Source organism: Calidris pugnax, unplaced genomic scaffold, assembly GCF_001431845.1.
Source record: "Calidris pugnax isolate Ruff unplaced genomic scaffold, ASM143184v1 scaffold326, whole genome shotgun sequence".
Lineage (NCBI taxonomy): Eukaryota > Metazoa > Chordata > Aves > Charadriiformes > Scolopacidae > Calidris > Calidris pugnax.
In genome coordinates this window covers 718,839-740,225 of record NW_015091265.1, presented here as the reverse complement: position 1 = coordinate 740,225, position 21,387 = coordinate 718,839, and the positions used below count along the sequence as shown (strand labels likewise).

The following is a 21,387-nucleotide window of genomic DNA, read 5'->3' as shown; positions in this document are numbered from 1 at the left end:
TGTGTCCCTTTTCATCACTTGCAGTTGAATAAGATGGATCTGGTTTAACAGACTAGCTTGCTTGTTTCTGTTGTTCTGAATTTTGATTTTTTAATTCTACAAATGACAGTTGGGGAAGAAAAGAGCTGAAACTCTGCCTTGGTTTTCTTTTGCATGTCCTCAACTAAAATGGTTGTTAGGATATTTTTCAACTGATAGTTGAAACATTTTAATTCTATGAAATTAATTGAGAATCCAATAATAGATGGTATTTCTAAAAATTGGTTGGCTGACAAGTTGTCTACAATCATGTAAGATAATTATGCTAAAAAATATATTTTTATTTTGTCAATACTGTTACTTACTTCTAACCCCATCTTTGTATAATAGCATGGATCCCTGAGAATAATTGCAAAGGCTATCATAAAGAACACCGGATTTTTCATGGGCAACTGGATTTCTTCACATACCCTCTGTACCACAATTGAATTTGAAATGAAAATAGAACACTGTCCTTTTTCTAAAAAGAAAAGAATAATGCAAAGAAATGAAAATTAGTATCTTCGAGGGTGAAAGATATGAGAGTTGCTTTTCCTTTTATAGTCAAGATTTTAATCAAGATTAAGTATATGTAAGAACATGCACATTCAGTCCATGCTTGGGGTGACTCTGAAGTCTTATTGACTTAAATGCATGAATGTGCTGCTTAAGTTTATAAACCTTATAAAGCATATTACCTTAATAATCTTATAGCTTAACCTTTTACTGTAGACTGCAGATCTTTACAGAGCTTATTGTGCCTCCTACAATAAGAATAAAAAGACTATAGGAGTAGATGCAAGAACTGAATTCGTAGTAGGGCTTGGATTTGGTACCATAAAAAAGTGGGGGCTGGCTGTTAACAATGCATGCCTCAATTATTATGAAAAAATAGACAGCAGATATTAGGCCTCAGCCTACAGACACTTAAATATGTGAATTATGTTATTCATACTGATTTCATCACAGTGTCTATTATCAGGGCACAGTAATCTTAAAAGGAAATATTTTTATTTGAAATATTAGGTATTAAATTTGGTTTGTGCCTATATTGCCAGTTTTGGACTTGAATATACTTCCAACAAGAAGTTGTTGAAGAGAAGGGGTGTTCATGTTTGACAAAGAACATTTCCCCATAGTCCTTAACTGTGTCTTTCAAATAAATTAAACAAAGCTGTTAACCTGCAACTGTACATAAATGTAGATATAGACTCCGTTTCACTGCCGAAGAAATTACTGTTTTGTTTCTGTTGATATTACAGATACCTTATTCTTCAGCATCTCCTGGGAACTATGTAGTAAGTACACTTGTGTGTGTTTGCTTATTAAATAGATGCTACATTTTGTTCAGGCAAAGAAATAGCTGTCCAGATGTTAAGAACCCTTGTGTATTGGTTGAGAACTGAACATCTGATCTGCACTTAGGGGTTTTTCTGCCGTTTGTGGTGCATATGTTGATGTTCATTACTAGAATCATTATCAGTCTGGTCAAAATTGCCCTGAGTGCTGTTTTATTTCAGCAAACATTTATACAACCAATACAATATATTGTCTTCAATAATAAAGAATAAAAATCCACAGCTTTCTCGGTAATACAATTTTGTGTATGAATTTCTGAACTTCTTCATAAAAACAAGTATTTGAAGAATTAGAACAAGCTTTCGTCTCCTCAAAGATCTATAAATGGGTCCTTAAAGCTAAATTTTTAAGGGAAAATTCTATTCTTGTAATTACCTTCTGGAGACTTGAAAACTTTTTTCTCCATAGTTCGTTAAGTCTTCATTTCACAGACATTGTCTTAATTTTTTGTGAATTAGTTGGTATCATTGTTTTTTCCTAGTCTGTACTTTAAAATAATTCCAGCTTTCTAATATGCCCAGCACTGAGCTGTCATTCAAAAGAACATGAAATGCTAACCCTCTCTCTGGAATTTAACAAGTACACTTTACCTATCAACAAAATGTTTTTTGTTGGAGAGTATACTGCTGGGTTTTGGTCTCTATCTCGAGAGATTAACATTGTGTATCTTTTTAGGCTTTCTATTGTTGTTGCTATTGTTGTACTTGGATTATTTGTACTTCTGATGTACTCTTGTAAGGCGTATCGTTTCCCCTGTGTTTATCATGTGCTTGCTACTGGTTGTCACAGGGTAATGAGGGGGAATTTTATGTATATACATAGGTTGGATTCCAAATTTCTGTTGGTTGTTCAGGTTTCGGTAGACTTTCTTTTGATCTTTCATGTTTTATCTCCCGAAGATTATACAACTGCAGGGCATTGGCTTAAACCAACATAAAACCTGAAACTATTTCAGAATGTGGAAATAGCAGATCCTTCACCATGAGGACGATATACCATTGTTTTTTCATCTGTTTGTGCTGCTTATGGGTTCCTCTTACTTTCAGTCTTCGTAAGAGAGACAATTCTGCAGTGCTAAAGCTGAAGGATGAGTTCAATGATGAGCTTGTTTTGTTTAGATAAAAGCAAATTCTTTTGTCCTTTATTTAGACAATTAGTTGTGAAAAACATCATGGTTCTCATAAGTGTCCATAACTGTAGTACTCATTTTCCAAATGTTTGGTGGAAACAGTCTAAATCTGCTGATATCCAAACCATTTCTTTTCAGGAAGAACTTTAAAAAGTTCTCTCTATTGGGAAGAGATTTTGCTGGGCTGGCTTTAGACAGTATTGATCAGTTATTGTTGCAGATTTTGAAGATTTTTTTTTCTAGTATTTTACTTCATATTCTCATTTTTTAAAACTATGAAGTCCTGAGAAAATAGAAAAGGAGATAGTACAGAAAATTATTTGAATGAAGCAAACCTAAGTGAAATGTAAGTTACAGTAGAGGATTCTGTTGGTGTATTCACACCCAGCTAAAAGTCACCCGGGATAAATGACTTGGACAAAAGAGGGCATCACCATATTTCGGTGTACAGATAGAGGTGGAGTGAGAGTGAAGAGGTGGTTTTACCTCTTTCAGTGACAATTATAAGACTGATGCTGGAATTTTGCATCTAATTGGCAGCACTGAAGGGAAATCAGAAGATACACAAAAATGCAAGAATGAACACACAAAAGATACAAGTGATGGATAAAATGCCTGAGCCTCTGGTCAGGTGTGCTCTGTGAACTCCAGCTGTGCCAGTGGGAAAGGTTATCACCTGGTTCCTGGTCCCCACTCCTTTGCTGAAGGTTACCACTCCTTCAGGCCTGTCACTGGAGTTCCTTGGATCAGAAACACCTGAAGCTGGTTGAAGAATTTAAAGAACTCCAGTTGACCCCAAATAGGTGGAGGGACATTCACAGAGGGAGCTCCAAGCAGAGCTAAGGCTGCTGCCAGGAGAGGGTAGTGGTGGAGCCACTGAGGTGGGCCAGGGGTTGAAATCTTTTTTTGCCAGCCTAAAGGCATGATGCGTGTCTTGTCTGATGCTGAGAGAGCAGTCTTGCTTCAGAAAGGCTCACCACATTTTGGAAAAGGAGTGCATGGATTCCAGCCATACAAACAGCAAAACTGAGGGTCAGTAGCTTCCAAGAGAGCAAGAGCTTGGGGACAAGGTGTGGGCTGGAGAGCTCTTAAAGCAGCTTTTTGGTCAAAGGATTTGTGATATGGAACTACACCCTTTGAGAGCTTCACCTGGTTAGCTTATCGGGCAGTTTTTGATAAATAATTCCATTAGATATTAATACATTCTCAGAGTGAAAATACCTGATACCGAGAGGCTTTTTAAGAGAAGAAAATAAACACACAATGAAAGTAAATGCAAATTTAAAATTAGATGCAAAAGTTAGCATTGAAGATAAGTAACTTCTCTAATAAATGACCAGGTAGTGGTTTCTGCAGCTCTTTATGTGATGCCAAAAATATATATAAAACTAAAAATACAAAGTTAACAAGCTTAGTGCACAAGTGGATGGATAAAAAGTCATAGCCTGTGATGCCTAGAGGGTCATATATATATTGTCCAAAGGTCGCTTTGAGTTTAGAGTCTGTACCTCTGCGACTACATTGGGGGCATTTCTCATTGCTGACATCCGGTGTCCTTTTTTGAGGACATTGGGCCTAAACCATGACAGCTGAATGGGCCTTCCAGGCAGTTTTGGCAAGCCCGATCCTAACATGCTCATTACCAATTCCCCTGTAATTTGGGAGGGGAAAAAAAAACCTTTGTGGCTGCTGGCAGTACGAAATGAAGTTGTGATTATGCCTTGATTTTTTGTAAGCTGATCTGTGGGTTTCATCGTGGAGCAAGCCTTTGTTCTTCCACGCTTTATAAAAGATTCTGGGTGACCTTGATGAGTTCACGAGCAAGGGGAAGGAGAAGATAAAGAACTGGTAGGGGGGTCATGTATGAGGGCACAGAGGTATATATATGTTGACTGACTGCAGGGGTGTGCTGCTGCGTCTGCATAAAAGATGTATTTCATCTACAATTAACTGCGAGTTGATCACTGGCTGGTAGATAGAGATGCTTCCCCCTGCAAGTATTTTACTGGCATGAACCTGGGGAGGAGTATCAGACAGAAAGCTGATATGTTACTGAGTTTGATTATCTGAAAATAATGTTTACAAGTATATTACTGTTAAATGCTTTGTAAGAAATGTTGCTTTAAATAGGCCATTCAGAAAGGAACTCTATTGCTTTAAATCTAAGACTTCTCTCTGCCTTCTTCCGAAACATCTCAGTGAATCGCAGCAAATCTCAGCAATGTCCTTGTAAGCAGACAGGAACAACCAAACCTTTATAATTCAGGGCTACTGAAACAATGTTCCCATCTGGCACAGTGTATCAGCTGTTTTAAAATATAACAAAAGAGATAAAAATATAATTAGTTATATGGCAATGAAAATAATCATATGTTGCCAGCAATCTGTGTATTTTTAATTATGGAAAGTCAGTATTTATTGACTTTTATTGACACACATTTTTGTCAAACTGGAAGTTGGTAATTTTTCATGTTACTTAAAAATATTAGTGGATCTGCGAACACAGGAAACAAGAAGTTATGATTGTATTCTTACAAAATGACTAGGATGTTTGGAATAAATAAAATTCTTAAAGAAATTCCTAAAGAACCTTAAAAAGCTTGTTTAACAACCAGAGCAGTTTGTGTACAACTTAGTCCTAAACACATTTGTAATGCAGAAAAAAACCCTAAGTAAATGGATGTTCCTTGATGAGGGGTTTTTTTTTAAATTTTTTAATCTGATTTAGCAGCCTAAGCAAGCGACATGACTGTACTGGGAATTATGCTGACTTTTAAAATCCATTTGTCATTAATTTCAGAAGAAATTATATGAGGATGTTGTTTTAAAAAATTGTAGGATATTATACAGATAGAATTAAGAAGCCTGCGGCATCAAGATACTAAGTTTGCCTAAAAAAGAAAGCTTTCTTAAGGTGATTAGGCTCTTGTGTCTCCGCGGGACACCCCCTTGTTTTGTGCTTGGCAAACCTTGGTTACTCTGCCATTGACTGTGTACAGAGTACAACAAAACAGAAATGCCAGCTGGAAAACCAGCGGTAATAAAAGTAGGTTGAGGGAATTAAATATAATTGTCTTAGGCCCTGCTCCAAGTTTTTCTCTTCTCTGACTCACAGCATGACACAGAGTTATTGACTAATGGATATTCTTGGGTCTGTATACCTACGTACCTCAGATGCCTGTGCCAGAGCTTGCTGACCAATTACCTTGTCTTAATCTGTGATGAGGTGTTGCTTTAGCTTGTCAGAAAATGTGCGTGTTTTTACCGGAGTAACTCATGACATTCACAATACTTTGTGGTTTTTTAAATTGTGTGCTCATTTTTTTTACTGCAGTATTTTTTTCCTTCCATGCTAACTGACCTTTTCTACCCCCTCTAGGGTCCTCCAGGAGGTGGAGGGCCACCAGGAACACCTATCATGCCTAGTCCTGCAGGTATTGAAACATACTCAGAAATAATTAAAGATAATTCTAAGGCATTTTAAGAAGTACAAAAATAATTTTTCACACTTTGGTTTTCCTGAAGAATCCACTGATGAGAAATTATTAGTTTTTTATTTTATGTTTCAGGTTGTTTTCCTGCACTTTCACTTTCTTTCTCTCCCTGCTGTGTTGCAGAGATACAAAGAGTTGTTATCTCTGCAGTTCAGAGCAATTAATTTCTCTGGCTTTTGTGACGATCTTTTCTTGCACAATTCCTGCAAGATGAAAAAAAAAGAAGTCACTGTCTTTATTTGCTTTTGCTGATGCTCTTTGGGACCATTCCACCAGTGTGGAAATCGGGAGATTTCCTGTAGTGTCCTATGGGATAGACCTGACCAACATGTGGCTCTTTAGTGATGTTCTGCATCAGCATCAGTAGATGTGATGCACAGCCATGTCAGCTGACTGAGGGCAGGGTCATGCTAGACAGGTTGCTCTCCTTTGTCTTAAAATGGAGGAGTAAGGCCTCAGAGGAGCCATTGTCACGTCCTACCAGTGCTCTGTTCCCAGAACTTCACATTGCCCCTTTGCTTCCCCAGGTAACATGATTTGTATCTTGTAACTGTGACCACATGGAGATTTTGGCCATACAAAAGACTGGCCACACTACTACTGAGGTTTGAGGAACCAAGGAGGAGAATGGGAGGATTCAGGATGGCTAGTGAGATCCTCAAGGATGATGAACCTCAAAGACGGTGAACTAGATGGAACTATTTCCCTCCATTGATGTTCTGCAAAGATTCTGATATGAAAGTGGAACTGCGAGATGTGGAGGGTACTGTCCTCCCCCATGGACATCCTCAGAAATCTACTAAAATGAAATTAATCCAGTATTACAACATTATTTGGCCAAAATCTGCCTTTGTAACTCACTCTCACCAGCAGAGGGACGTGTTCACCTCAGCGATGCTACAGCATCCTCACTCTTTATGTCCTACATGTTCTTGCTGTCCTCTGCAGCACGAGAGGTTAGGGAGGTTTCCTCACTGTCCATGAGAACTTCTTGCACCAATATAATATCTCCATTATATACAATCCCAGGGCTTTAAAAAATGCAGCCTGAGATAAAGAGTAAGGCTTCCTTGTTCATATCCTTAGTGAAAAAGATAATTAGCACACACTGGCAGTTGAAAATTAAGAGTCTCTTTTCACATAAACTTCTGGACAGCCTGCACGTTTGAAAACAGCCAGCACTGCAGTTATGGCACACGATATGCTGTCTGTGTGCAGCTCAAATTAAGCTTCTGCTGACTCTTGTCCCCATTTTCAGGTAGAGACTCAAAAGATGTTTTACGACTCTCTTTCCCAGAGCATGAAAACACTTAGAAAATTGGCCATCTGAAAGTTTTTAAAAGGTATTTACTTGCCTGTGGGACAAACCAGAGCTCTGAGAGCTCCCACGGCCCCACTAGGCCATGTGTATTTTCCTGTGAGCCAGCAGAACACGGGGAGAGCCAGAGAGATGTGTAGCAACAGGATCTAGTGGTTAAAGAACTTGTTGCCTACCTCATCTAATGTTAAAAATAACTGTTTATGTGCTAATTTTACTTTCATAACTTTAGGCTGAAAGCTTCCTCCCCCCCTCGCCCCTTCAAGCAGTGTATTTGAATGTTGTAGTGATACTTAGTGCTCTGCATATAATGGAATTATTCACTCACCAAGGTTAATTAATGCTTAGAGAACTGTCTCAAAGATTAAGGAATAAACAAAGACTTTGGTTTTAGCTGCCCGGTGTATGTACAAATACATTCTTCCGGGAGGTCAGGCCGCATTCCCAGTTCCGACACATTTCAGTCTGGTCTCAGATTTCTTGTTTTCACTACTTTTGACTCAAAAGTCCCCCATCACCTTGTTTTGGAAGAGCAATTACAGCTCAGCAGTGGTTTTTGTGCGTGTTGTTAATCTCAAAGCTCTCATTTTAAAAGGTGGAATGGTCTTTTGGAGGAGGAGATAGATACAGATAACTAAGCTATTCTTTGTTCTTTTTGTAGATACTATAGAGGTACTGATTTTCCAGAGTTGACAATAATTTTTTTTTGATCTGTGCTCTCCCTTTAGGGATGTATTTAGACTTTCCTTAGGCCATTCCTCAGGAAACTTTTACATTACACAGCCTATGTCTTGTCCAGTTCCCTTTGGAAAGGTTTTTGCCTAATTTGTCTACTGTCTGCTAGTTTTTGCCTTCTTTTTCTTCAAATGTAAGGGTGTTAAGACTTTGCATATATTAGCAGTAGGAATAAATTGGATATCAGAATTAATAATTTGTATCTACTAATGGTTTTTAGGTATTGGTTTCTTAAGTTCAGCCAGAAGAGATGTGTGGGTTGTCTTCTGTGTGTCTTGTTAATTAAATCTTGCATTTCAGCTTTGAAGGTACTCCCTCTGAAAGTGCACGAGCACTGATTGGAGGAAAAGGACTGAGATGCAATATAACTGTGTCAACATCTGGCATGGCCAAGTGAAAGTCTTGGCAGAACATATTAGCTTAAGGGCCACGCTGTGCCGGGATGGCTTTGTAGGTTTTGAACTCAGGGTTTTTTTGAAGCATTGCACCACACTGCACCGTGAAGATACATCCGTTAAAGCTGTCCTTAGAGCAAGGATCTTTGCACAATGTTACACTGAATAGTTAAGATATATCCAAAATCAGAGACTGACATGAATGAGAATAAAAAATTTCCATTCACTATTCTAAATTTCAGTCTCTATAATGAGAAGCTATTTATCATTTATTACAGATGGAAAACAAATTACAGGAAGTATTGATAAGAAAGAAACTCCTGTTTTATAGAAGACAGTATTGAAGATGAGTGAAGTAATTTGGAACTCCAGGAAAAAGGGTTTCTGGAATTAAATAGTTACAGATACTTGGTGATTTATAAACCTTTTAACAGTCATGCATAAAACTAGAGTCTAGAAGTAGTCACTTAGGGACCATTGCAATTATTTCTTTTCGTAGCTCTGTTGTGTGGTAGCAATAGATAGAAAGGGAATGAAATCTTCCATTATATTGCCGCTGTGTATCAGTGATTCAGGCACAGAAATAATATGAACAAAATGACAGACAATGTATTAGGTGAGTAGTTTTATTGAAAGTTATATATTAGTACTTAAAATAATCTCTTATTACAGATTCAACCAACTCTGGAGACAACATGTACACTTTAATGAATGCAGTACCACCTGGACCCAACAGACCCAATGTAAATATGAATCTAGTTATATACGTGTTTGAATTATTCAGCTTTTTTCTATCCAAACACTACATTTCCATCACATATCATTAATACTAAGTTTTCCATTCTTTCTGGTGAAGCTTCAGTTGGTTCCCCCCCTCCTCCTTCCCATGCACTTTTTAATGTTTCTCAAATGAATCAAGCTGATATATGCAAAATAATGATTGGGACATATGATTCTAAATGGAAAAGACCTTAGAAGCTTCTGCTTGTGGATCCTGGGGACGACTCAGTTTGTCACACTGCAGTAGACTTCTGTGTGATGGGTCGTCATCCCAGGAGCTGCCACTAAGCATTAGTTTCTGCAGGATTCAAACTTCTATTATAAAAAAAGTGTCTGCCCTTAAAAAGGGAGGAGAAAAATTGTTTAAAGTGACCCAGTATTGTTTTGCCCTTCCATTCTGTAAAAAAGGATAACATTAAGCAACAAACTTTCCTGTTCATCTAAATGGGATATTAAGAATGAAACCTATGGATAACATTTAAGCATTTGCCTAATGAAATAGTTAACTGGTGAATACTTTAGCCTAAATTTCAGCAGTTCTAGAGCTGATAGATTCTTGGGGAGAACTTGTTTCTTCTCTGGTCTTTCTCTATGCCTTCAATTTTATTGTATTTCTCCGATTACAACCATATCTCATTTAATCATAATCCATATTACGGTCTTTTTGAAAAAAAGGCTAGTAAAACTGAAAAATGTAGATATTTAGATACTGTTAAATTGTTACACAGTGAATTTTAGAAATTCTTCTATGATGTTAATGTCTTTAAGTTTTTGAAGAATTTAAGGTTAATATCTGAAATTAGACAGAAACTGCTCATGCTGCAAAGGTAACGTGATGTAGTCCAACTGTCAGTATGGATGGGGTGGGGTTTGAAAACTGTTGATTGATCACTTACTTGTTAAAGAGAACCATAAAATTCCCTGTAACTTCAATGGGAGTAGAGCTAGGTCAGCACAGGTTTGAAAGTCATACATAAAAGTGTTGAAGTAAATAATAAATTACTCCTGAATTATATTCCAGGCTACAGGGGTGAGAGTTTCCAAAAATCATGAAGGTAGCATTGGAAAAAGTGAATAAAAGCAATGATGTTTTTGCAGTCTTGACATGAAAGACTTTCACTTGATATGCGCATTCAGAGCTGAGACTGTGCATTTTTCCTTTATTTTTTTTTCCTGAGGAATATTTTATTTTTATTAGATTATCTACAAAAAATTTTACAGTAATACTGGTTTTTAATGTCTGATCCTTTTGTAGTTTCCAATGGGGCCAGGGTCAGATGGACCTATGAGTGGACTGGGTGGAATGGATTCGCATCATATGAATGGATCATTAGGTAATGATAGTAAATATTATGAACACTGTCAATTTTCAATGACTAGTGCCATTTTCTGTGACTAGTTCTCGGAGTTATACCAAAGACTGTATGTAAAAATCGTTTAAAAACTGAAAAAGCTGTATATATATATCAATAAGAAGTATTAAGATACTTTCTTTCTCTGAAAAAAATACTGCTATTTTATTTATATAAGAGAGTTTAGTTTTAACTCAGTTGATGAAAACCAGTCTAAAAGCATAGCATAGCAGTAATGTAGAGGTGAAGGCTTAAGAGCCATTTTTATTTACCTCTCTTCCTTTTTTGAAAATCTTGGGAAGTTGTCACTGTGACATGCTGGTGCACGTTCTTATCAATGACCTGGAAGTAAGTTATTACATGTTTTGATGGATATTTTAGGCTGGTTTTATCCCAACATTTTGATAGTCTAATTTTATAATTCTATACTAAGCTATACGTCTGTTAAGTGTGAGTGTTATTACTCCATCTCCATTAGCAGCTTCAGACAGGTGCCAATTTTAATGCACCCAACAGAACGTGAACTCTTGTCAGGGCGTGCAGAGGCAGGAGGAAGAGTGAACTGCTTGGCTTTAACACTATGATTTTTGAAGGACACGTGTCCAGGGGAGAAGCCTTGCACAACTCTGCAAAACACACACTGCTTTTTCTCCTGACTGTCCTCGCAAACTCTGTGCTCTCACTCTTTGCTGGAAGCATGATAGACACTTGGAAGGGATTTAAGAAACAAGCCTCAGCTAAATAAGTTGCATTTATGCCTTCCTCTTCCATAACCACAAGGTAAATAAATGCCTTGGCTTTATTTCTGCCGATACCCTAACACCAAGCCAATAGCTCCAAATAAGGGTCTTGTGGTGTACTCTTCACTTCTGCCTGCACCAAGGGGTGTTGGTCATTCAGGCAACAACATGGGGGAACCTGGGGCTGCAAAGGCTTCAGATCTCTTTCTTCTTCCACCTACCCTGTCCACCAGCAAGGTTCTTTTTTATATCTGGGAGCTGGCCCAGTTCCCACAAGGGGCACCAGCAACAGCCAGCAGTGACCACCATTTTCCTTCCTGGGGAGAAACCCAAGTGAGCTGGATGGAGATCATGCAGACAGAAGCCAAGCTGTGGTGTTCCCCTTGCTGCTGTCCCCAAGGAGAACCTCTATCACCTTCCCAGCACAGGCACAGACCAACCTAAACTCCACACCATTGAAGTCCATACTGCCATGGTGGGTGGAGATCTATCACTCGTAGCCCAAAAGTTGGAGGTTGTGACACAGGAAGTATATATATCTTGTTTATAAAGAAGAAGGGAGAAATTCGAAGAAGCTGTGACAACATGAGAAAAAAGAAAAAAAAGCCATGAAACTTCATTTAGCAAACATGTTCCCAGCGATTAAAATTCAGCAGTAGGCATCTATCTCCTAATAGAGTTGTCTTTTTTTCTAGGAAAGCATTTCTGATTCCTAGATTACTTTGCATAAGGACACCCTGTGATTTTACAGCCTTTCTTTACATATTACAATCCTAAAATGGATTGTTACTTTAATTAATAATGATGCACATCGCATTCAAATAAATGAAAAACTGTGTAAAAGGTAATCACATCTTCTTCTGTCGCTTTCTATAGCCTGAGAATTATTTCTTAGCTGAAAGAAAAAAATAAATTGAAACAGTTATGGAAGGATTTTATGTGTACCTAGCATTTGGTTAGTTATTTTCTGTAGCGAAAATGATGATGTGCTTAGTCAAATTAATGATGAGTGCTTTCTAGGGGTGACCTCATATCTAAACTGGAAGCTGAGTTCTTTTGGGAGAGGAGGGCTGGAAGCAATCGCTGCATTCATTTCCACACTGCAGCAGGCAGCTGGGTCTCATAATCAGATGGATAAACTGGTCAAAGTCCATCTTGAAATTCTCCATCTTCTTTGACCACAACGCTTCTATGGCGTATCTGTTCATAGCTCTGATTTCCACCAAAATTTATCCTTTGGGCCATGACAAAATGACTCTTCATAACATTTATGCATGTGATGTATTTATAGGGAGAGAATTCATATTTCTTCTCAGCCTTAATTTGCCTGGCTAAGTATAGTGAGCTATTTCAGTCTCCTCCCACAACTCCATTTTCTTGATTGTTTTTCTCTGATACTCTTCTAGTTTTGTATTCAGTACTCTTCTGGAATTTGTCTTTCCTGAAAGTAGGTGACCAGAATTGCTTACTGTCTCTTGCTGCTAAAAATGCTTTACTTGATACATCCATCCTAAAGTTATATTTCCTTTATTCTTGTTTTTACCTGAGTGAGAGTGGGAAAAAAATCTTTTCAGTATTTATTATTCAATCATTATATTTAATTTTATTTGGTTTCTGTTGCTCTGGTACTCAGGATCATCCGCTTTCTTCTGAAAGATACTGTCATCATCAGTATTATATATATGCACCAAATGTTGATGTCATTTCATCCAATTTCAGTAGTAGGCTTCTGCTTGTGGGAGCGAAGACCTAGAAATGAAAATTAAACCCTTCCAGCTGACCTTAGTGATAACACTGGTCTTTTTTCCCCCGACAAATATCAACATTTACTAGTTAGCCATGATTTTGCTTTTTTTTTTTCTCAAGTTGAAGCAACATTTCCCATAGGTGGATACACACTGAATTAATTGCCTTACCTGTACCTTACCATTGCTAATGGGACAGGGGGTTGGACACAGGGTTTCTTGAGTTGTGCTGGGCTGTCTCGTCCCAAAAGGATGCCGTCCAAATAACTGATACTGATTATTAAAGTGTGTCCTTCAGTCTTTTCTGGCTTCTTGCACTGGGTGTGTATACAGTCCAACGTCTGACATCATTGAACAATGACTGTAAACTCTTACTCAGACATCGGGAGGGAAGTGAGATGACACGTGGTCGGTTATGTTTTAAAATATTGCTGTTACACTTTATATTTACTATGAAAAAAAATCCTTAGATTAACTTCAGCTCAAAACTAACAGAATAATTCTCTATTTTAATTTTAAGGCTCAGGAGACATGGACAGTATTTCCAAAGTGAGTATTTAATTACATACTTGGAATTTTTAGAATGTTTCACTCTAAATGTGCTTTCTTTGTCTCTGTTACGAAGCTTTTTATCATGTATCTGCATTTTTTGCTTGCCAACTCTTTGGAGGCCATGCAGACAAAATTAGTATTAATTGAAAAATTTAAAACAATATAATCAATAGGGAGTGTAAGTAGACTTATTCCCTACTGCATAATAATGTGTTAATGAATGTGATTAATTATATCCAGTTCATAATCTGATTGATCATGTTATAATCTTCCATACTGTTGAAACAAATTAATCTAGTTTTAACAATCAATTCTAGTTAAATATAAATTTGGGAAAATGTCATTAGGATGTTACTTTTATGCACTGCATGATTGCTTTTGTCACCTCTGTAAGGCAATGTTAATATCTTAATCATTTGTATAAGTTCCTAAAAGCTAGATTAAGAAGTAGTTTCAGAATAAGCACTATTTTGATATCATGACCATTAAATAGTTGGAAGTGAATGTGGCTTTAAACTGCAGGAGTTTTGCGTGTACAAAAATAATATTGTGCTTGAATGTGTCGCTTCTTCCATAAAAATAACGCTACTACATATGTGATCATCATTAATTTAGGAATTAATGAGCTTATTTGGTATTGAAAAAGTGGCATAAATCTCTGCCCTGCAAAAGACTTATGTTTTTTACTCAGCATCTTCAGATGTAACTGACTGAAACTAATAACTGCATCACTACAACAATCTCCCCGCACTGCTGTGCTTTTGATCTATAAATACCGAAATTGATGAAGAGATTGTTTCAGTTTAAGTTTTTATAACTCATTGGTTTGTAGCAATAATTCTTCCAAGAGAGGAGTATGAGTTTCTTTTGGGCACATCAGCTGCTGGTGTGTTTTCTTTGCCCTGAGACCGAGTACCGCGGTGCTGGGGCTTGATCTCTCCCAGGGCAGACTTTGCCTCTTCAGTTCTGTCTGAGACTGCTCTTCACGTGCTCTGGTCACACTGGGACCTTGCTCTAGGTGATGACCTATGGTGAGATGCCAACACGTAGACCATCAGGGAACAAAATGCTCACCTAAATTCCCATGGGTTAACACAGAAGCTTGTAGTGTGAATTTGTTGAGAATGTGCTTCCAGGTGGACGAAAAGCAGGAGTCGTTCTCCAGTTAGTGGTACAAATCCAAAGAGGAGTTAATTTAGGAATTAATGAGCTTATTTGGTATTGAAAAAGTGGCATAAATCTCTGCCCTGCAAAAGACTTATGTTTTTTACTCAGCATCTTCAGATGTAACTGACTGAAACTAATAACTGCATCACTACAACAATCTCCCCGCACTGCTGTGCTTTTGATCTATAAATACCGAAATTGATGAAGAGATTGTTTCAGTTTAAGTTTTTATAACTCATTGGTTTGTAGCAATAATTCTTCCAAGAGAGGAGTATGAGTTTCTTTTGGGCACATCAGCTGCTGGTGTGTTTTCTTTGCCCTGAGACCGAGTACCGCGGTGCTGGGGCTTGATCTCTCCCAGGGCAGACTTTGCCTCTTCAGTTCTGTCTGAGACTGCTCTTCACGTGCTCTGGTCACACTGGGACCTTGCTCTAGGTGATGACCTATGGTGAGATGCCAACACGTAGACCATCAGGGAACAAAATGCTCACCTAAATTCCCATGGGTTAACACAGAAGCTTGTAGTGTGAATTTGTTGAGAATGTGCTTCCAGGTGGACGAAAAGCAGGAGTCGTTCTCCAGTTAGTGGTACAAATCCAAAGAGGAGGAGGAAGAGGAGGGCCACAAGGATGATCAGGGGGATGGAGCACCTCTGCTACGAGGACAGGCTGAGGGAGCTGGGGTTGTTCAGCCTGGAGAAGAGGAGGCTCTGGGGAGACCTAATAGCAGCCTTCCAGTACCTGAAGGGAGCCTACAGGAAGGCTGGGGAGAGCCTGTTTAGAAAGGCCTGTAGTGACAGGACGAGGGGAAATGGCTTCAAGCTGGAGAGGAACAGATTTAGACTGGAGATGAGGAGAGGGTTCTTCACTGTGAGGGTGGTGGAGCACTGGAACAGGTTTTCCAGGGAGGTGGTTGAGGCCCCATCCCTGGAGATATTCAAGGTGAGGCTCGATGAGGCCCTGGGCAACCTGGTCTAGTTGGGGGTGTCCCTGCTGACTACAGGGAGGTTGGACTAGATGGCCTTTGGAGGTCCCTTCCGGCCTGGGCAATTCTATGATTCTATGATGACCCTGAACGGTTCCCTAGTTCATGGTCTTCTGGTGGTGTGGTATGGGAGAGAGGTAGCCTGTCCAGTGTGCTTGGCATGTATCTTTCTGGAGAGAAGGTCCTCAGCAATGTGTCTGAGGCCGTTGCTGCTCCTGTGGCGGAGCAGTGTCTGTAGCAGTCCTATATTTAAGTACATTTTTCAGATCTATAACATTCCCAGGCTCTGCAAAGAGTAAAACGATGGATTGAACTGACCACGTTGCATTAGTTGTGCTGTGCTTAGATGTGCAGTGATGGATTCAATAAAAGCCTCCAATGAGATAATAAGCATACAGCACTTTTTAAATCAATGTCCGTATTTTTTCTTCAGTATTTTTATTGCAAACTGCAGCATTTTTTAAGGAAAAAAAAAGAAAACGTTTCCATTAGTTTGCTGTAGGATTATTTTTAAAAGCCTGTATTCAACTCCCTGGTATTAAGTATCAGTGTATGTGCTAACACAAGCATCAGGAGCTCTGAAAATATACTTGGAAGTCTCGTAGTTTGTTAACCTTAATAGATAACTCATGGAAATAACATTTGATGTGAGTCTCTTTCAAATAACTGAAAGAAAAACGCTGCAAACTTTGGAAGTGGCAGAGTTGTCCTGTTTACACCATTTCTCTGAGCAGCCCTGCCCCAAATGCAGCCTGCACTGATAGGAGTGAAAAAAAAGTGTGGGTACATGGTAGCACATAATGTTTTTTAAACTGGAATGGAAGAGGCCTTTCTCACAAGGAATAGTAGGTTTCTGGGGTTGGTTTGGGGTGTGTGACACTCAAGTCCGAGCACAAAACTTCAACTAAAACGCGCATGAGAGGAGCTGATTATCAGAATATTAATCCAGTCTTGGTAGGATCAGTACAGCTCACAGAGCTGCGTTTTCTGAGAAGAATTTAATTTATTTGGCTGAATGGCAAAACATGAAGTTTTTATGAAGTAGATTGAGATGGGGGAAGTAAATGAACTGAAATTATGCATATTAAATAAACATTAATAACCAGTGTTTCTTGCAGTGCCCATGGAATTTGTGCAGGCATCAAAGACATACTTGCTTTGGAAAACCTCAGCTAGTGCTACAATGCCAGGCCCCATACTGGCCATAAAAGCAGCCCAGGGGAGTTGCTATAAAAGCGTTTTATGTCAGGAATTTGAACCCTTGGGGCTGGCGTACTGTAGCAATTGCAGAATTTCAAAGCTTTGCACTACACAGAGCAAGATAAAATAGGGGCAAATCCCCCAGGAATGAACAAAAGTGCGGGAGCATCGTATAAAATAAATGTGACAAGGCCTTAGTGGGTTTTAAATTTTATATTCATAGATTTTAAAGCCAGAAGGGACTGATAGGATTGTGTAGTATGACCTCCTGCATAACACAGGCAACAGGACTTCCCTGAATTAAATCCTGCTTAAAGGTACAATAGCTGTGGTTGAACTAAAGCGATAGTTTTCAACCTTCCTCAAGCTGTCGATCCCTAAATATTTGCTATTCTAATTTCACTGAATAGCAAACTTAAGTGTCAGATGTTAATTAACTAGTTAGGCTTTTAGTTGTCTTTGATGGACGTGTTGTCCAGTGATTCCCGCAAATCTGGGGATCACAGTTTGAGAAGCAGGGAACTGGGCTGAAGAAAGGTAAAAGCCAAAGGCAGGGGTCTCCACACAACCCTGTGAGTTGCATTTCAGGTGCTAACTAAAAACAGTTATGCCTGCATGTCACTTAGGTAATTAATTAATACCTTGGGTTTTTTTTAAAAAAATCTCTATGCTAACAGGCATCCTGTATCAGGATTGCAGTTGCAAATAACATAAATAAAACAGAAGAAATACACTTAAGATTCCCACAGCCATTATGATTTGGTCACTTTGATCAAGAGCTGCTTCTTGGAGTTGCATTTAGTTAGCTTGCCCAGTGACTCCATGAGGCTTGTGTTAAATTTCTTGTGGCATAGCAGATTTGCATTTGTGTAAGTAAAATCTCAACAACAGCAATATTGCATTCAGTTTCTCTGGATTAAAAATAAATAAGTCAAAAAAAAGAATGGTGATAGATGTAAACATTTCATGATGTCATGACTTCACTCCCGCCTTTCCCTGGCTGCTCCTTTTCCATCACAAATCCTGTATAAGTAGGAATCTTAACAGTGATGGAAAGAGAATTGCCCCTGCTCCAGGCATGGTAGGGTACCAAAAATCAGCTTTGTAAAAACGCCTAACTAATTGTAGTGTCTACAATGATCATGTATTAGCTATTGACTTAGAATAATTTCTGTGACAGTTAGCTGGTTTCAACCTTTCTTTAAGTTACTGAATCTTGGAAGCATTTTCTGAACATTGCAGAGGTGGTTGTGCACTTCTGTTAAAAAAAAAACAAATTTATCTTCAGAAGCCTTTGTACTGTTATAATTTATTAGCATTTTGTCACATGTAGACTCTGGAAAGGCAGATTATAATGCTCTTGCATTGTGCTCTGTGCAAGCAAATAGCAGAAGAAAAGCTCCTGCAGTGTGTGCAAGCCCAGTCCCGTGGCCAGCTGTTACTCGGGAGCCTTTTATCCAAAACACTTGTTAACTCTTTGACCTGTAAACGCTGTGTATTAGCTGCGCTCCGTGAAGTGGTTTAGCACTCGAGCCACAGTTGTGAACTACTTGTGAAACCGTGTTACAATAAACTGCGAACGTGGCGAACAAAGACCCCAGGTGCAGGCCTTTGTGAAGGTCTGTGTAGACCATATCCATCCCTGTGTCAACCTTTAAGTACATATTGGTTAAGTCACATGTGTCAAAGCACGAGTTCATGGACTGCACTGAATTTGGGCGCGTGATTTAATGTAGTGACAGGGGTACCTCTCCTCCCTGCTGCAGCCACTTACTGCTCTGCCTGACACCAGTGGAAGGTGCTGGCTGTAACCTGAAAACCAGAATTACAGAAAAATAGTTCTTGCTTCAGGGAAGGAAACATTACTTTACAGGCTAAAATTAGTGACTGAATCATGCAGAACCCTGCAGAGGCTTGTATTTTTTTGTCTTTGAAAATCCCAGCACATTGCACCGTGCATCTTTGTGTACCATGGTATCGTGTAAAGCGTGCCTTTAGCACACTTGGTGAAGCTGGAAAATGAACTGAAATCTTCAACATTTAATTTGTATTTTAAAATCTGATTTAACAGAACTCTCCCAGTAATATGAGCATGAGTAATCAGCCTGGCACTCCCCGGGATGACGGTGAGATGGGTGGAAACTTCCTAAACCCTTTTCAGAGTGAGAGCGTAAGTATTTTTTTACCTAGCTGTTTTTTTCACTTTGTGAACCTTTATCTCTGGCATTTTCTTTAAAAAAAAAAAGAAAAATAACAGCGAGAACAAACAGCTTTGTGGTGTCCTTGTAATGCGGCACTGTGCCTTACGTGTTTTTTACTAGCTTCTAGAATTATAGTTTTGATTCGACAAAAAAATTGTGCAAAGTGCTGGTGCAAGTTGAGCTGAAACGGAAAAATGTGGGAAGTGTAGATTTACTGCAGAACTCTCTTCCTAGATTAAGAGGTCAGTTGTCAATGAAAGCTGGATCTGTCAGGCAGTAATAATTACGCTGCGTGTATTCGGTAACGCACAACAGGCGTTTGTCAGGCAATATCCCGGCAGCCTAAATACACAGGGCTGACAGATCCTGCCATTCGAGTGTTTTCAATGTGTGGCAGCCCAACCTTTGACTCCTAAACAATGTGTCTTGCAGGGAATGTCTTTTAGACCAGGATTCACACTGAAGTCTATAATTAGAGCCCCAGTAGAGCGCACGTTAGAGCCAGGAACAGCAAAGGCTCCCTCTAGTGTTCGTTCCGGGAGAAACAATGCTTTTTTTAAAAATGGAGAACGCTCGAGGCACAAAACGTGGTGTAAAATACATCGCAAAGCAGCACTACAGTGTTTTCATACTCACGCGCCTGAAGCTGGGTTTCTAAATCCACATTTAGGCTCCTAAATAGGAGTGGCCTGGTTTTTCAGCAGTGCTGAGTGACTCCAGCACTTCTGCGCTTATTGGAAATCACTGCCGCCAGAAATGATCGTTAACTATGCCAGTGGTGAACTTCAGCTCAGAAATTACAATGAGTAAACAGTTTCTGTTAGATCACAAAGCAGCCAAATGGCATGGCAAATATCATGGGAATCAGATTTTGGGGTTTTTTGGGTGTTGGCTTCTTTAACTAGTGAAAAGGAAGAGTTTCTGCACATTGGTGTCTTCATAATGAAGGCACATGTTCAGATTGTGTGGAGTACTGGAGAAAATTGGTTGTACAACCCAAAAAGACTGATGTTTCAATAGCTGCCAAAAAACCAGTAACCACAGAACCTCCATTAAATGTTCCTTGGTCATGGTGAACCTTGATTCTCGATTTGGTACGTGTTGCTTGAACTGAGGGCAGGCAGGCTGATCAGCAGGCAGGCCAGTTTGCCAAACTGAAGTCGTGAAAAGGACATCAGCTTTACTCAAAAGAAAATCAGTTTTCTCAGACACTTAACTGGATTCTAGGTCTTCCTAGACGCTGTTTTCCTGCCTGGAAGAACCTGGGACCCAGTTTTCTCAAGGTTTTACGTGAGATGAATGCCTACAAGACATGCATGATACATGCTAACAAGTCATGTTGTAGTCCTGGGGAGCTGTCTTGCTTTATGATTCATGTTTCATTACCTGGCTAGAGTGGGCATTATTGAGAAGTCATTTCTCAGGCAAATCTGCTGTTCAGTTCACTTGAGAGTTTTGGTTGGGGGTTGGGAATGGTGCTTGGCTGAAAATAAGTTAAAAATCACAAACACTCTTAGATCATCTCTAGATTCCTTGTGGGAAGTGATTACCCAGGCACTTCAGCTGAGATACAGGAAACCACTTGAACAAGTGCTTTGCTTTAAGGAGTGTAGCTGGTCTCTGACATTGGCTAAAATAAGTGTGTACCAGCTTTACTGGCCCACTGTGGGAGAGCTCAGCACGTGATGGGATGGACAAACTGTCAGAGACCTGACCTGGGACAAAATAGATGCTACCCAAGTAGTCCATTTTATGCAGTTTACGTGACAGCAAAGACCCATCCAAAAGACTTCTTCTGATACGTTTGGACAATTGGAAATGGCCAGCTTGAAACTCTAGCTTTGGCAGGCGTTTTTTTATTGCATATCTGTTTTTCCAAAGGCAAATCTATCTTTCTGTTTCTTGTATCAATTTTCATAATGCTAATACTTCTTGCATTTGAACATTTTCCTCTACTTAGAAGATTTTAGGCCAAAGTAAGTGTTTCTGCAGTCCACAATTCTCGATTTAAAAGCAAATTAGGCGTATAGATGTGTACTTCTTCTAGGCATTGTGGTGTCCCATTGATTATTGTAATGAAGTACTGCTAACTTCAGGGCAACTGTAGCTTGTATAAGGGCTGCAGTTCAGTTTGTGTTACAATCATAATGTAACGTGCTGATTGAATTTTTGGTTCACATAAAGGAGGATGACCACTGATTCAGCTTGCCTCCTAAAA

At 39.1% G+C, this 21,387-nt stretch overlaps 2 protein-coding genes across 2 annotated transcripts in view; both read left to right on the top strand.

Annotated features, from left to right (window-relative positions):
• The window catches only part of SSBP2 (single-stranded DNA binding protein 2), a 156,232-nt gene that overhangs the window by 133,574 nt on the left and 1,271 nt on the right, over positions 1-21,387 (top strand). Inside the window, exons 12-17 of the mRNA XM_014960492.1 lie at positions 1,281-1,316; positions 5,886-5,940; positions 9,121-9,191; positions 10,484-10,562; positions 13,586-13,614; positions 19,040-19,138. Of these exons, the coding sequence (XP_014815978.1) occupies positions 1,281-1,316; positions 5,886-5,940; positions 9,121-9,191; positions 10,484-10,562; positions 13,586-13,614; positions 19,040-19,138 (369 nt within the window). The remainder of the gene's footprint in view (positions 1-1,280; positions 1,317-5,885; positions 5,941-9,120; positions 9,192-10,483; positions 10,563-13,585; positions 13,615-19,039; positions 19,139-21,387) is intronic.
• The window catches only part of ACOT12 (acyl-CoA thioesterase 12), a 52,975-nt gene continuing 50,691 nt past the window's right edge, over positions 19,104-21,387 (top strand). The window contains exon 1 of the mRNA XM_014960509.1: positions 19,104-19,138. The gene's annotated coding sequence lies outside the window, so the exon portion shown is untranslated. The remainder of the gene's footprint in view (positions 19,139-21,387) is intronic.